Source organism: Amblyomma mixtum, chromosome 2 (genome assembly GCF_055824585.1).
Source record: "Amblyomma mixtum isolate Tamu chromosome 2, ASM5582458v1, whole genome shotgun sequence".
NCBI lineage: Eukaryota > Metazoa > Arthropoda > Arachnida > Ixodida > Ixodidae > Amblyomma > Amblyomma mixtum.
This window is the reverse complement of record NC_143013.1, coordinates 17,750,327-17,767,311: the sequence shown is the minus strand read 5'-3', so window position 1 is coordinate 17,767,311 and position 16,985 is coordinate 17,750,327. Positions and strand designations below refer to the sequence as shown.

The 16,985-nt window shown below is 49.8% G+C and overlaps 2 protein-coding genes across 2 annotated transcripts in view; both read left to right on the top strand.

Moving 5' to 3' along the window:
* Positions 1 to 2,473, top strand: part of LOC149358563 (uncharacterized) — a 59,236-nt gene extending 56,763 nt beyond the window's left edge. Inside the window, exons 31-32 of the mRNA XM_089570675.1 lie at positions 219 to 458; positions 1,421 to 2,473. Coding sequence (XP_089426801.1) covers positions 219 to 458; positions 1,421 to 1,500 — 320 coding nt within the window. The 3' untranslated portion in view covers positions 1,501 to 2,473. The remainder of the gene's footprint in view (positions 1 to 218; positions 459 to 1,420) is intronic.
* A 9,177-nt stretch (positions 2,474 to 11,650) lies between these two features.
* On the top strand, positions 11,651 to 14,726 carry LOC149358562 (uncharacterized). The gene is made up of 2 exons (XM_089568857.1): positions 11,651 to 12,038; positions 14,120 to 14,726. The coding sequence occupies exons 1-2, from the start codon at positions 11,672 to 11,674 to the stop codon at positions 14,590 to 14,592; spliced, it is 840 nt and encodes a 279-aa protein (XP_089424983.1). The 5' UTR covers positions 11,651 to 11,671; the 3' UTR covers positions 14,593 to 14,726.
* The last annotated feature ends 2,259 nt before the right edge of the window (positions 14,727 to 16,985 follow it).

Below are 16,985 nucleotides of genomic sequence, written 5' to 3'. Positions count from 1 at the left end.
TAGTCCTCAAAGGCAAAGAAATGGAAGCGTTGAGTAAATTTGCTTAGGTGCCACCTAATAAATTGCGTTGTATGATGTGCAGATGATAGGTGTGAATGAAAAGTGTAACGTTAAGGGATCGGAAGCGGGCGAAGTTGGTGAGGGAACAAACGCGGGTTAATGATCGCGGGTTAATGAGCCAGTCGATCACTAATCGGTGCGTACACGTGGTGTCGCAGTCTTGGAGCCGTTCGTCAACTACCTGCTGGGCTACGACCCGGAGTCAGGACGCATGCTGGCCTGCGACTCCTCGGGCGAGTCCTTCCTGGCTAGCTCGGACGGCATCCACTGGGCGCTAATGCCTGGCCGCGCGGCCAATAGCTCGCTGAGCCGCGCTAACTTCGTGTCCAGCCTCATCGTACCTGCTATGACGCGCTCGGACATCCTCTCCAAGGACCTCATCATCGGAGACTGGAAAGGTGTCTTTCCCTTGCACATATATTCTGCACTACGCACTTATTAGCCCTTCTTTCGCTATGTGCCGCATCAGTTCTGCTATGTGCCGCATCAGTTTTGGGATTCAAATTTTGCTAAAAGCGGCAGCAAAGTTCCTACGGCGGCGATAGCACAAACGCATTGGCATCACTATAGACTTCCCTCTTGGAAGCGGCGTAGCACTGCGAGCTCCTCTCTGCAGGTGGAATGCAGGGAAGAGTACGATTACGGAGCTGCATGCGAGCGTTCCCATTCTCTCAGCCAGTACATATTCACCTACCTTTCCCCTGCTGTCTCCCCCCATTGCCAGACGATTTTACTTGTTCTCTGTGGACTAGCGTGAATCTGTAAGAATGCGTGCTCTCTCGCTTTCTCACATGCGCCAGTTGCGGAATAGACCTGTATGGGACACAGCTGAATAAGAGCGAACTGGCTTAAGAAAACGAGAGCGAAACACGAAGAGACAGAACGAACCACTACTATGAACTGAGTTTATTTTGGGGGACAAAGTAAGCTTACGATCCACAGCGGGATTAAACACTGGTTGTGTTGCGTCCTCGTTGTCATGCGCCAATTCTTTTTTCCTCAGCTATCTCACGTGACGCCCAACCATAGTTCGATACCAGTCAAGAAAAAAGCGGATTTTCCCCCGTCAAAGGACCCCATTCCAGCCAATGGCATCGGCCGATTTTCATGAACCCGCTAGAGTGACAATGTATGCAGGGAATGGGCTACCCCGACAATTCAGGGAGGAGACTGTCCCCTTTTATCTGCCACTTCCTACATTGTCACTCTAGCAGGCTCATGGGAATCGGCCGACGCTATTGGCTGGAGGGAGGGGGTCCTCTGACGGGGAAAAGCCACTTCGTTCTCGAGTTGTATCCGTCTATAGCTCAGCCAAAATCTTGATAGGACCTGCACAGATGACTCTGTTCTTGCATTTCAGCCACCTACGATGGACTCGTGTACAAGGACGCCGAGGCACCCGCCGCCATCTGGAAAGGATGCTGCATCGGGTCTGAATAATCTCGACGTCGGATAAGGATCAGTGCTAGCACGCTGATGACATTTTCGTTCCTAATTGTTCTGTTTTTTTCGGACAGCAAATGATCGTAAGCAGCGCCGAAGAAGAGACCATGAACCATTGCTGTTGGCTGTTTCCTGTGCTCCTTCGAACCTTCGCTGTTCTTTGAGGCATATTAACCTGCCTTTCGTGGCGCGACGAAAGTAAGGGAAGTCAGGGGTCTGAGTTCTAATATCAGGCCAGTGCGCTTGCGCAAGCGTAATGAAATTAATATAAAAATGGCGCGGAACGGCGATGTGCGATTGGTAGTGCAACAAGAACAGGCATGTTCTACGCTAGGCCTGCCCTCTGTAACATCCCAAAAGCTTTAAATGTTACGAGAGCGGAAGGCTTGAAGAGAAAGGAGTGACATAAATGGTTCAGGGTCCTTCTAAAGGAGCCTATTACTGAACTTGTGTTCTGAGGGCCAGTTTGAAAACCGTCTCTCCTAAACGACTTCCAAAAAATTTTTTTCAAGAGAATTTCAGTTTGTAAACCACGCACGGCTCCAGTATTTCAGGTTTCAGGTTGATTTTGAAATCGCTATTGCGAAATTATGGTTATTACTTTCAAGTAGGCTCAACGTGAGTGATTATTGCAGGCAAAAAAAAAAAAGCCTTTGCAAGCGTTTGGTGTTGTCTTGGAACGCCTTGAAAGGTAAATTGACCTTTGTTGGTACTGAATGACGCATAATCACACAGAACTGTGCTGTGTTATTATCCTCGTGTGCCCTCTTGTAAGATACCGCACCTCCTCATTCAAGAAATAAAAGCAAATTATTCGGCCATCAGTGACCGTAAACAAATACTCCTTTCGAAAGGCATTCTATGTTTTAACATTAAGTACTGTCCATTTTTAAACTTGGAAACATTGAATGCAGCGTTATTCTATGACCGCGAAAGTTCCCATCTTTGACAGTTTATCACGCGAACTACGAATAAACATTATATTACCCAAGAATTTTTGCAGTCCAACTGGTAAAACGCAAGCACTCCACAGGGATTGATTGTAAAACATTTTATTCGCCGGAAAGAGCTTGGCCACAGGGAGTCTAAAGAAAAGAGCGGGAAACATTTTACAACATCAAGACCAGCGAATGAAAGTACACTCTCGATATGCAATAACCATGCTGTTTATACGACTTCATTCAGCGCCGCTCGGAGCCAACAAGGTAACAGTGAACGTCCAAGAAGCATTTTTCACCAGTCTTGTCGTGTGGAAGATATTCTCTCGAAATATCAAATCAAATGAATTTATTTCAGATCAGAAGTAAAAAGAAAGATTCATCCTGATCATCTTGGCCCTTAACCTTCTCGTGAAGACTATAGGGCCGGTTAGTACAAAAAGGTATAGCGAAAAAACTCGACATTATTTTCATGTATAACAAAGTTTTCGATAGTTGTATAGAAATAAAAAGCGAAATACATGATAAATAACACAATATTGCCGCCAGGTGTCCCCGGGCGGCGCCTAGAGGACGAGGAAGTGAGGAACTCGCGTGCTCTCGCAGCTAGGACTCTGCTTCTCTGCTTGTGGCCTGTGGCTAGCCCTTTGGATTCCGGTTCTATTTGTGACATTTGTTACAAAAAAAGCAAGGGAAAAAAGTGATCCTACAAGAAGGAAAATCATGGGCTTATAAAGGAGTCACCTATCGATTACTTCCGAATAACTTTTTTAATTATTGTGGCGATTGAAGAATGGCCCATGCAGTTTGTTCCAAATTATGGCAGCAGCATAGATAATAGAAAGTAAACGTTGAGATGCTCCCCGACATCCTCCCTCGTTCCCAGTTTTTCAGAAACCTCGCCCTCCCAGAGCTTCCCAGCCACCCCCAAAATCAGGTATCAAGATGAACCCGCCTTGCTATGTGAAAATTTAACAAAGACGTGCGCGTCAAACAGCGCGGACTTTGATGAGCGATGTGAAGCGACTATACGTTCACTACAAGAACATCCACTTCTGCAGAAGGCCCCATTGGAAACAATTCGGCGTCACGGAAACTTTAATCATTGCATCTTATCTCAGGAATCTATTTTATATTCGTCCTTGTTCAATTACTTTGACGAGCCATAATAATGCTTCATGGTAGACCGTCCTTGCTAGTGTAACTCTATTGAGCGTGCAGAGACCTTAAGAATTTTTCTGCTGACGCCTATGTCTTCCTGTGTGATGGTCTTGAAGAGTTCGACGTGAATTTTCAGCCTCCGACGATTTTTTAGCCATGACGTACACGCTGCTCGAGTTTCCCCAAAGGTGGATTGCGAATTTTGCTTCGGGTTGGCGCACAGTTCAATAGTTGGAGCAGTTGCAGTCCGTCCTGCCGGGATCCATGGCAGCGAGATAGTGGTGCGGCTCGCCGTTGCAATCTGCGGCAAAAGAGACGGTGAAGAAACTCATTCAGTTCTACGCAAGTCACCAAGACACAACGAGGTTCTTATGCTTTGGCATTGTCACAGATGGTAATTAGATGTCCTCCAAATCTTTAAATCTTTAGCTGTTATATCTAACCCGCGTCTTTCGGGTCAGCACCCGATCACCATAACCAGAGAGCCACAGCGGTGGCCGCCCCGCCCGACTTGTTTATGGAAAATAACTAGTAGCATTCTAAAGGCCCCCTAACAAAAGGTAAGTTGAAGCAAAATCAGGCGTCGTGAAATACATGTCGCATTCCGCGCCGTCAAAGACAAGGAATTGATGAAAAATGTGCCTGGGGCAAGAGCACGCCATGACTCCAATGTGAGGCAAATGCGGCTAACGCCAAAACCATCTCGAACGCGTTGGCATCAAGACAACGAAAGGGTCTGGACACCTTTCTTCTCGTGACATACATTTCCGGATTGAACGCAAGTACGTTGTTTGCTATTATTATTTTTAGATCGATAAAGGTTCAAGAGCTTTCCCTGCTATAGATGGCGCTTCCGTCGCCGTCGTAATATGCCGTCACCAAAAAAACTGACCAACGCTCATGATATGCTGCGTAGTTCGGATTGGATTGGATTGTAAAACATTTATTGCGTCGAGAGCAGGTTGCGGAGGCACGTACTAGATGGCCGCTAGCCCATGGCTAGCGGCGACCTCGTTGGCCCGCTCGATTGCCAGCACTTGGATCTTGGGGTCCGAGCTGACCAGCACGGCCTCCCACCGCTCGGGAGAAGGGAGCTGTATCAACTCCGCCGGAGGCGGATCATCTGCGCAATTCCACAGAATGTGGTCATAGGTGGCCCTTTCACCACATTTATGGCAGTTTGGATCGTACTGGCCAGGGTACATGAGGGCAAGCAGAGCCGGATTGAGAAGGGAGCGTGTTTGAAGACGGCGCCAGGTGACTTCCTGCGCAAAGCGGAAAGTTGGGCAAGTTGGATAACGTTCATGATGTAAAAAATAGCGCACAGGGAACACACGGGACGGAAAGTAAACGACGCAGACAAGCGCTTGTCTGCGTCGTTTACTTTCCGTCCCGTGTGTTCCCTGTGCGCTATTTTTTACATCATGAACTTCCTGCGCTTTTGTTAACGACTTGTGGGGAGGGGGATATGCGCGCCTCTCCAGCCTAAAGTGATGGGTGATGTCATGAAATGAGATTAACCCGTCCCTCGTGAAATTCGGGTCGGAGGACGCGCTCACTGCCCGGTCGACGAAACCTCGGGCTTGCGCGTGAGCCGCCTCGTTCCCCGGATTAGACGAGTGTGCCGGGACCCAGATCAATTCAACTTCTCTAATCAGAAGGCGGGTGTTTTGAAGGATGCGGAGTGAGGTAGATGTGATACGGCCCCTCGCGAAATTGCGAATGGCTGTTTTGGAGTCGCTGAATATAATATCAGCACGCGTGTTCGCTATAGCTAAGGCTATTGCCACTTCCTCCGCCGTCTCGGAGGAGGTGGTTTCTATCGACGCGGCCGCCAACGGGGCGCCGTTCCCGTTCACCGCGACCACTGCAAACGCTTTTCTCGGGGTTTGTCGGTATTCCGCTGCGTCCACGTACGCCACGTTGTCGTGTCGGCTGTATTTGGTGTGTAGTGCGCGAGCCCTCGCTGTTCGTCGGCCTTCGTGGTGCGTGGGGTGCATGTTCTTGGGTAGGGGTTTGATCAAAAGAGCTTTCTTGATGTGCGTGGGTAACTGCGTTTTCGAGTCTCTCTCTGGGAGCTGTTCGCACATCTTTAGTCTGTATAGGAGGGCCTGCACAAGTCGACATAGATCTTTCTCTTTCATGCCTCGTTTTTTGCTGGAGATCAGTCTGATTAGCCGCACAGTCTGATTGACCGTGGCAGTGAGTCTGTTTATTGTTTCGGTGTTTTTGCGATTGTTCTGTATGTACATGCCGAGTATGCGTATGGTTTGGACCTCCTTGTCCGGAAGTCCTTGCACATATACATTGAGAGGGGTCGGTGGGGTCAGGTTTGCGTTTCTACCGCGTGGTTTGGTTCTAAGAACCAGCAGTTCCGATTTCGAGTGCGAGCATTCAAAACCCAGCGACAGCAGTAACGCTTTGCTGCTAACACCACCTCTCCCCCTTAGTACTGCGCGCCGCCAGTGCAGTGCCCTCTTGCGTCGTGCCGCGGTACCTCAACATCCCCCGCCGCGCTGCGTTGGAGCTGCGGCCTAGAGCGCTGAACGAACCTATTTTCTGAGGTCTGACCCGGGCCCGGCCCTACAGAAAATCATTCTGCACAGGCCCGGCTTGGCCCAGCCCGCGCGAGTCAGCTACCTGGATCAGGTGACAACAATGAGGTCCTTAGTAAACAAGTCAGAAACAAGCAGTGTGTGGCCGACCTAACAAATATGTCTTCTAGTGTGCAACCTTGATAAGGATGTCTAAGTTCTTTCTTAGTTTCTTTTTTATTATTTGCAAAAGCATGGCATGAGCTAGGTCAGCGGTCAGCTCAAATTTCTCACAGTACGACGCCTGGTCTTTCCGGAACATGCAAGTTCATCCGAAACCGAAACGAGAATTTTAGATCAAATGCAGCTGACAAAAAGAGCGCAATAAAGCAGCTGGTATCATAGTCCCGTAAACTGCTTGTTCATTGATCATTTCCAATAGGACGAGACCACTATGCCGGCAGCCGGCAGAATAGCCCGCAGGGAACTTTGTCGACAGTTTGACCCCATTGATTGATTCCGGTCACATCACGGCACACAGCCAATGAAAAGGCGCTGCCTTCTCAGAATCTCAGGATGCTACCTAAAGATGGCACACTCCCAGAGGAAACAAATATTTATTTGTCCTGTATTCTTCTTGCATTCATAAAAACAAAAAATTATTTCTCCAGGGGGGGGGGGGGGGGGGGGGGGCACGTCACGTGACTACAGCGAGCCAATCAACCAAAACTGCCGACAACCTAACGGACAGCTATTATGCCGACTGCCCGCACAGTAGGCACTCCCTTTCCAATAACGGAAAGCTAGAGCATGTACAGTCTTTGTCAAAAGTAACCAGACTCCATGTCTTGCTTCTCACTTGTATAACAGAGCCCTCACGGCTTCCGTAAAGATCAAAAAATGGCTGAGGCTTAACTTGGTTAACCATGGTCAGATGCGAAGCATATTGATGGCTAGGCTTGGTAATACATGGCTTTCCTTGGTTGAATACTTGGTCATTTTAATACAACCACTAGAAGCCTTCGTCGTAGGGGAAGACAACGGCATGGCTACAGCGGAACGCCAACTAACCCCGAGACGCGCGTTGGGTGGGCGCCTGGATTGCCACGGAAGCCGCGTCCGCCTGCCTGGTGGAGCGAGCGTTTCACCTACACCGAGTGTGAACGCGCGTTCGAAATGCGCGGGAATGCCGCTCGAGGACATTCCGGTGTCTGGGCGATGGCATCGTTCTCCCTCTCCCAGCGCGTGACGGCGATCTGTCGTGACGTCATGTGTCACGTGGTATGTCACGTGGTGTGTCGTCACTGTACCACGTGGTGTGCACGGCGTGTAACCGCGGCGAAGGGCTGTAGCGTACCTCCGTCTTCCTCTGTCGTGACGTCATGTGTCACGTGGTGTGACGTCACTGTACCACGTGGTGTGCACGGCGTGTAACCACGGCGGAGGGCTGTAGTGTACCTCCGTGTTCCTCTGTCGTGACGTCATGTGTCACGTGGTATGTCACGTGGTGTGACGTCACTGTACCACGTGGTCTGCACGGCGTGCAACCACAGCGACGGCGCGAGGTGGACCCCCGTCTTCCTCTGTCGTGACGTCATGTGTCACGTGGTGTGACGTCACTGTACCACGTGGTGTGCACGGCGCATAACCACGGCGAAGGGCTGTAGTGTACCTCCGTACCTCCGTCTTCCTCTGTCGAGACGTCATGTGTCACGTGGTATGTCACGTGGTGTGACGTCACTGTACCACGTGGTGTGCACGGCGCGTAACCACGGCGAAGGGCTGTAGTGTACCTCTAGTAATATGCTTCGCATAAAAGTTCTTTGAAGGTGAGAACAGGGGTTCTCCTTACCATACAGAGATTTAGAGCTTGAGGGCTGACATAATAGCTTTAATATACGACTATGAAGAAAAATGTGCAGCCCGGTTACTTTTGACAAAGACTGTACATCATTCTAGAATTGATATTCCGAAAGCTTGATTGAGGCATCGTTTCGGCAGCTATCTTCTTGCAACGCTGAGCGGCTAGAACAGTGTTGCGAGCAAGCGGGCCGCCAAGGCGGCGTGTGTGGACGCCGGGCACGTGCCTTGGTTGAGGGCGACGTCGGCGACGACGTTCCTTGGGCTTAGGAAGTTGAAGAAGCTGAGCGCTATGACGAGCAGGCTGAACAGGAAGATGATGCCGATGCGGAGCAGGATGCCCAGGGCATGGCAGAGCCGGGCGGCGCTCACGGAGGCCGCCCCATTACATCCCCGCCACCACAGGGCCACCAGGCGGACAAGGTATATCCTCCCGCTGTACGCCATCGCCGGAGACCATGCCGAAGACGGCCGACTGGATTCTGGATTGGATTGGATTGCGCGGCTATCCGCTTCGGTGCTGATGATGGTGCGGGCGATGACGCTGCTATCTCTGAGAACGAGACAGAAAGGGCGTTGCGAGGATTTGCGTTCCACATGAAACAATCGAAGAAAAGGAACAGCGCCAAAGCATGCAAACACAGACAAAGAAAGAAGAAGACACAAGCGCTTGTGTCTTCTCCTTTCTTTGTCCGTGTTTGCATGCTTTGGCGCTGCTCCTTTTCTTCGATGCACAATGCACCAACTAGACCAAAAAGAAGTTTTATTGAAGTATCACATGAAACAAACTGACTTGTCTTATAAGCGAGTTGTATTCACGGTAAAAATGTGAAAGAGATTTTAGACGGAGTTTACTTGGAACCTATGCAGCTTATGTGAAACCGAAGTCAAAACAGTAGCAGCACAGCGGCATAAGTAAAGCAATGCATCATCTTATGGTATGAAATAAGACACCCACTCGCTCTGTTACACCTTGGCGGATTCTTCCTAAACACATTGTATCTTCTTATAAGTGAACAGAAATGAGTCCGCTGCAGAGTACACCCTTTCTGGCTCCTGTCACATTTTTTCGCACTTGAAATACATTTTGCCCACACTGAACATCTTAATGGTCTCAGTCTTCAAGCTCCTCTCTCTACCTGCGCCTCGGTCGAACACGCCTAAATCGCAGCTATGCGCCATTTCAGCACTGGTGGGCAACAACTGCAGCACAATACAAGCTGACGGGCTTGTATGGGCCAGTTGGTCGTGAGGCTCAACTGAACGGTGCGGAATAACTGCAGCAATGAGTCACGCCGTGACGTGCGTCACGTCATGCCACTCGCTATTCGGGTCGGCCGATGTGTAACACCATTATACATCTACTCAGGCAGGAGCAACACAAAGGGTTAACGAGTTCACAGCCTTGTTGTGCTTTACATGCAAGTTAATCCACGTTGCAGTCGACACATAGTACTTTGTTCTTTCTTAACACGCTCAGCAGACATGGGATGCAAACTCATGGATCGCGGAAGTCACGGCCCACTAGCTGAGGCACGCTCGACGCTGCGACCACTGTAAGAAGCGTACTTGTTGTCGGCACACTTTGAAGAAAGGAAGGACCGGAGCAGCCCTATTGTCGACTTCACCCTGTAGGTATACCGTCTTTCCCAAAAGTAACCAGGCAGCGGTAGTTTGCTTCTTAGCCGCAAAGCGGAGCACTTATGGCTGCCTTTAAGCTCTGAATCTGTGCATCTGTGTAAAGTAAGGTCAACAGTTGCCATCACGTTTTGACACCTTTTGAGCTTTAGAGGTGCCGTAAAGGCTGCAGCACATGATTGAGAAGCAAAAACCTGCTGCTCGGTTCCCTTATAAAAATGGTCTATAGACAGTCTATAGACTTCTTATTGACTCTATTGACTTCCTATAGATATTGCTTTTTGTCTATTCATAGTCTATAGGCTGTCCATAGACAAAAGTCTACTAAAAGTGCGTGGCCATAAATCTATAGATTGTCTATAGACTGTCTATGGCATTAGTATTGCCTATAGACTGTTCTCTAGGATTTGTCTATAGACAGTCTATAGATTTTGTTGGCAGAAGTCTATAGACACTCTATAGAATGTCTAAAACTTTTTTGTAAGGGTTATTTTGGCAAAGGGGGTACGTGCCACAGTTTCACAGAAGCTTTGTCAACGGATCAGCAACGAAATATTCAGCAAGGCTTTGCGATTTCATGTAACCAATATAGGTAAAACGGCGTATTACGAACTGTCACCACTTCCGCGTACCGAGCTGGTGCCCTTGTTTTAACGAAAAAAAATGGCGAACGATTTCGCATGGCTAGACCAAATGCTAATTAGCTGCGCTACCACTTCGGTATTCACGCAGGTTTCGATTTGAGACTCGGTTTTCAGGGTCAAGCAGGTTTCAAAAAAAGATCGGCGCAATCGGACCTAAGCTCCATAGCTAAGCCGAATTCTTCCGCATCCGCTGAGGTCAGGTTATTGCAGGTTGACGTCCAATTTCCACTGACAATGCAGTCCCGCAGTACCCGGTCTTACGTGGCGCCTAAGTGGCAGTCATTGGTCTGGCGCCAGAGATCACCGATGTAGTCACGGCCGTTCTTGCCGTCATCTTGTTCTCGCGCGAGGAACATGCAACTCGCTGCGATATCTCGTTGACTTTCGAGTTAACGTGCTCCTCAGGATAGTCCACGATGCGTCCAGCGTTAAACAGTTCATGAAGGTCGTCGGCCGGATGCTTTGCAGGATGCGAACGACACCGCTGCTGAAAGAAGACGCCAGCACTGCACGGGGCTTTTCGGGACCGGTGACGTCATGCCTTTCAAAATAAGCTTCAAGGCGTATCGTGCACGTGCTCTGACTGCCCACCGTGTAGCCAAAGGCTGGTGGACACGGCGCCGTTTTATCAGTCCGTCTCTAATAAAGCGGCGTGCCTCGGAGAAATCCCGCCCACGTCGCCACAGAAGTAACGGAGGCATGAAAGCTGAGTGCAAAGCGACGCTTGTTGGTGGTAATTGGCTGTAGGAACTGAGAAAGGAAAGTGAAGGGGTATATCGACTGGCACCAACTGGGTCGCTATCACTGCCGCGTGCGATGCAAATATGAAAGTTTAATGGGAAAAAGGTTTAAAAAAGGTTGAAAGGTTATTTATCTATTTATTTCGCAGCCATCCCGCCCTCTGAAAAGACGGCGATATCTACCTAAAAACTGGAGGGACGGAACTTTATTTAAATGAATTCTAGGATGGACATTTTACTTCAAAAGGCCAGCGCTGGCAGTAACCTTCCGCGTCGAACCAGCGGAAGTTGGTGGCCTTGCAAGGGGAGGTACAATAGCCAGATACCGTCCGACGTTTAATGGCTGCTGTTCCAGTATTTGATAGCCTCTCTTATAACTAACGACTGGTTCGCTTGTCACGCGTGCGGCCGTGCCTACGCGAGGTAAATTAGTCATCTCACAAAATTCGATTGCGATCTACTACAATAGCCCTCGCCTATTTTCAGTTTCGGCCAATCTCCCACTGCGGGTATGTGCTATTTATTTCCCTTTTCTGGATACGAACAACAACAACCGCGTGCGTGTCCTATATAGCAGCGCCACAGATGTGAGGCGGGAGCAAACCGCGCGAAGCCGACGAAGAAGCGGAGGGAGCGGCGGAGTCGTTCTGATCATGGCCACTTGCCGGGCGACGGGGCCAGCGACCCAGCAGCGCGACGGCGACCTCGGTGGGGCCATCCTGCTCCTGCGGCAAGCGCCCGTGGTCCTGGGCGACGGGGAAGGGCCCCCCTCGGTCGGCCGCTGGGCCATGGCGGCCTGCGAGGAGTTCGTGCAGCGCATGTACCAAGCCCTGCTGACCGCCATGGCCCTGCTGCACACGCTGTGGTCCGTCTGCAGTGTGGAAGAACCCGCCCGGACGCCCCCCTCGCCGGCGTCCCGAGAGGCGGCCCCCGACGCCCGGCGCAAGCTAAATTCGCCCGCGCGGGCGACAGCAGCCAAGCAGGCATCTCGCCTGAAGCTGGGTCCCGACGCAGGCAGCGGTGAGATATGCAACTAACAAAACTCTCGAGAGCGCGTATTTGCCCCCCCCCCCCCCCTTTTTTTTTTTTTTTACGAAGTACCGCTGTTGAACCTTTCAGACGTAACGTACCCTGTTGCATTGCCGTATGTAAGGGAGCGGGTACGTTGATCGAGGAACTCTCTGTGGGGAAACCCCATTCTCTAGAGGAGCATTTCATGCAGCGACTAGCTTCCTTAATTCCGTGCGTTTCCCGTTTGGCTAATATGGAAACAATGTGGAACACAGAGTCCACACACGTACCATATGGACAATGCATACGAACAAGTCAGAATTTATATGTACTCGTGTGACATGACGACATACACAACTTTCCGTATGCACAAGTATACGGGAAGGATGAGAAACTGCGGAATACGTGTGGAAAGTGTTTGGATTACCGTATATATTTTCATATCATACGAACTCCGTATTCCCATAGTCCCGAACGCCCGTCTCATATATAGAACGTTTCAGTGCGGTTGGCCGTCTTTTTTTTTCTTTTTTTTTAAGGAAGGAAGGAAGATTTAAATAGGCATCGTGTAAGTGGCACCGCCATCTCAAAGACTTGTCCTGAAATCTTCTCTCTGCGTGTCCTTTAATAGCTGGGGCATCAAATGATCTGCCTGCTGTTTCAGCACTTACTCTACAAAGTGCTAATGTTCAGCAGGAATTCACAAAGCGTGCTTGAAACTAGGGCTGATGAGTCCTTCAGTTCAAGGGAGGGCGAATAGCCGGTGATTTTTCATTACTGATGCAAAGTCACGAGCAAGAGCAGCCAGGATCAAAATAAAACTGTGTTAAGTGCGGCGCGTGTAGTATCGCAAGGGCGCACTTATATCTACTCAACGTAACGTGTTGAGTGCGTGTCTAAGAGCGAATTATTCCTTCTCGTGTATTCTGAAGTGCCTGGACTTCCGTGATACTGACTGCTCATTTTTTCATGCCCTCTCCGGCAAGTAAGTTGCAGGTCACCAGAAAACAAAAGTAATGCTTTTACTGTTTATATTGTTCCTATGAAATGCATACGACGGCACTTACAAACAGTGTTACAAAATAAATAACTTGAAAAGAGGGCATTGAGGGAAACCTTAACGCGCATGTAATTGAAGCTCCATTACCACCCGGAGCAATTTTATGTCACTCTTGTATGCGTGAAATAGCTGTCGACATGTTTAGAATTTTATAATGGTGAATGATGACTTGCATTTGGCACAGCCATCCCTGGCCACCTGTCGGTGATACGCTATAGATGAGTTGCACGTAACGTTACAGGAGTCATGATAGTAGCTCCACGCATAGCGCACGTCGGGAGTATAGTTAGTTGCTCTGTGCGGATTAGACAAACGCGCAGCTGCTCTCTTCCCTTTCCAACACGGTGGCCACTTCGACGTGCAAGGACAGCCCATCGCAAGCTTCGATTATCTACTCGCGAAACTTGTTTAGCTATAGGATCCATGTATGAAAACCTGGCAGTTGTAGTGGGTCTAAGCTCGGATGTTAGCACATTGTCAGGCCACCCACTGCATTCGTAGGAACAGCTAAGCGCTGCCTAAACCAATGGAGGACATAGCTAATTAGTAGCGCCCCACTTAACATCGAGGGCTCAGGATTTTCGTCTTTTCGAACTTACTGTGCCAATCATTTCCTCGTCCTGTGCAAACTACTCGCGCGCACTTCACCAGCTCCTCTTCGCCATCTTAAATCTCTGTGGTGGCTTCGTGTACTGCGAGCTAAAATATGCAAATGGACAATAGGCTCCATCGTTCCCCAGTCATGCATATAAAAGGACCGCAAATATCGTTAGGAGCGTCAGGTTTTTCTTGATTTCGTTATTTCGCCCTCAAGCGTAAATACTCTTGGGAATTGCTACTGATAGCTTACTGTCCAGGTCGTAATTAAAGCTGCCCCGCGGCGCCTTGATCTGTTAACTTCCGGGAGTTCTGGTCATGGCTGAAGCATGATTCCAGTGTCGTTTAATCCTACCATGGTAGGATTAAACAACTGACTGTAAGTGCGTACGCCACTCTACAGCTGTTCAGCACGTAATGTTCTCCCGCACAGCCCGGATGCGCACCTCCGAGACGCAGCGGACAGCGACGACGACAGCAGCGACGTCCCAGAGGCGCGGCAGTCCGGCGAAGCGCATACCTCCTCCCGGTACTGCCCTGGGACAGAGCCGCTCCGGAGACAGGACTGTGTGGCCTTCGCGGTGCAAGCTCACTTCGTCCAGGCTTTCCACCCCCAAGGCGAGCGCCTCGGCCCCGGCGCCGACGTCGCCCCGAAATTCCTGTCCGGCCCCGCTGTCCAGTTCCAGCGCCGCTCTGACGACGGCCGCCGCAGACGGAAAGAACGACGCCAATGCCTCCGACGTGGTCCAACTGCGACAGCAGGCGATGGAACTGTTCAACGCTGTCGTCGTCGTACTATCGCTCCTCACAAACCTGACCATAACGCTTGCGACGTGCTTGACGAAGTTGTGTTGCGCACGTTTCCTCAGCCTGGTGTCGAAGCAAGAGGTGGAAGCAGCATCGTAGGCCTTATTCGCGTTCCAGCTTTGGTAAATTGACTCCGCTGCTTCGCAAATGACATCTGTTCACTAAATTATTGCGACCAGTTGAAGTTATGTGGTCCATCTGCAATGTTATAACAGACTCATCAATGTAGGGGATGTAAGGTTGGTAAACTCGATGAACAGAGTGAGAAGTAGCGAAATCAGAAAGGGCTGTTTATGATAATTCGAGAGGCAGTGCTCTAGTGACTGTTGGAAAGCGAGATCATGGTTATGAAAAGAAATATGCACAAATATGCACAAATAAATATGCAATATGCACTCATGAGCACTGCGGTGGTGATGATGAAATAACTATTTGCACCCGAACCAGAGGGCGATACTTGAGTCTTGACCGCCGTCATCTTCCTCCCCTTTCAGCAGGCTGGGATCCCTTGGGATTCAGCGGTTTCCAGGGCCAGACGGATGACTTGTATTTGTTCTTCTTCTTTCTGGCTGACCATTAAAGCCACCCAGGACTCCATATTCCTGTCTGGTTCGTTGTGACTAGGGCAAGTCCACCGCGTCGATCATGCCTACAATTTCGTTACACTGTTTGCACTTCGGGTCTTGGATCGCCGGATGTCATCTGCTTGGTGCTAGTGGGTTGGAAAAATCGCCGCCTGTAACTTTCTCCATGTGACCTCTTCCTTTTTGCCGAGGCCCTTGCATGCTCCAGGTAGTGTCTGTCTTCCTAATCTGTAATGGCTAAGAATATCTTGGTACGTGTTGAGCTCCTCGTCCGTCTGAAGGGGCTCTTTGCTCGACGAGACCGCATTGGAGTCCTGGTGTGTGAGTCCTCGGGCCAATGCGTGCGCTGTCTCGTTTCCCCGGAGGCCCTCATGGTCCGGAGTCCAAACTAGGTTAATTAGTTCTGCCGGTGTCGGGCCGGCAGCCAGAATTTTGACTGCTTCGACAGCCTGCCTGCGTTGTAGTTGCGGATAGCCGATTTGGAATCTGTTATCACCCTGACATTCTGTTGAGTTAGGGCCAGCGCAATGGCTACCTCCTCAGCCGCTGTTGCGTCCCTCTGTCGGATGCAGCAGCACGAGACTCAGTCTCCGCCGTCCCTGGTTGCTAGGGTACTCCGCCGCGTCCGTGTAAACCACGTCCTGTCTATTGGCTAGTTTTTTTTCTGTAGAGCTTTCGCTCTGTCATTTCGTCTAGCCCCATGGTGTACCGGATGCATGTTTCTTGAGAGGGATGGGATTCTGATTTTGTTATGTCTGTGTGGTAAATTGAGAAACATATTTTGTTAGGATATCGCAGCATTCATCCAAGTATTTATGTAGCAGAATTTGTTTATGACCTAGTTGCTGCATAATCCAAGAAAACAGCCGACAAATAGACGCCAGACGGGGAAGAACACACGTACATGAGGCTAACAACTGGCTGTTGTTAGTCAGCCTCGTGTATTGCTAGTTAGCCTCGTGTACGTGTTTTCTTTCCTGTGCAGCGTCTGTTTGTCGACTGTTGTTCTCTCAGATATAGATGCCAACAAAGTAAGCTTACCTGAGGCACTACAGTCGAACACAATTGAAGAACGAGGCGGTAAATGGCCCTCACAGGATCCCTTCTAACAAAAGGCGCCTGCCCATTGTCATGCGTGGTGTTCAATTGTCTTGCACCTGCCAGCTCCCCGGTCATGCCACGTTAGCAGGCGCAAGGCGCCATGACCGCGACTTCGTGGCAATAGGTCAACGTCTATGGTTGGAAAGCCTCCTTTGAGGGTCATTCGCCGCGGCGTTCTTCAGTTGCGCGCAACTACATAGGGTTCAAGGATAAGGATGGTTACTTCTCCGCGGTACGCGTTAGTAATAAACGGTTGGAGGATTGGTGGCTTAAACAGGGAAGTGACTATTAAAGGAGTCAAAGTCGGTATTTCGTAAAAGTTATTGGAATTTTTATTTGAATTCTAAAATGTTTCTTGTCAAGGTTAAGAAAAATGCTTGAAAACAAAAACTGAGCCTCACGGTGCCCGCTCCGCCCGTTTGAAAAGAGTCACATTGCAAACATCCATCCGTTTAACCACACATTGCAAATTGTTGTTGTTCAGCGTAACCGCATGCGGTGCGGACTTACGACTCATCGAATCAGGCAAGTACTCAATCGTAGTTTGAGTGAAACTGACCGCCAAATGTCATCTTTGTGTAAAATCATCTCTGTCTCTCTCTCTCTGTGCGTGTGTGCGTGTGCGTGCGTGTGTGTGTGTGTGTGTGTGTGTGTGTGTGTGTGTGTGTGTGTGTGTGTGTGTGTGTGTGTGTGTGTGTGTGTGTGTGTTTAGCGGTTTAGCCCGCGATGAAGCATTCGCATGAATACCTTCTCACCGATGAGCAGCCGCAGGACCGAAGAGAAGGCGGTTGTGGGAGAGACCAGGCG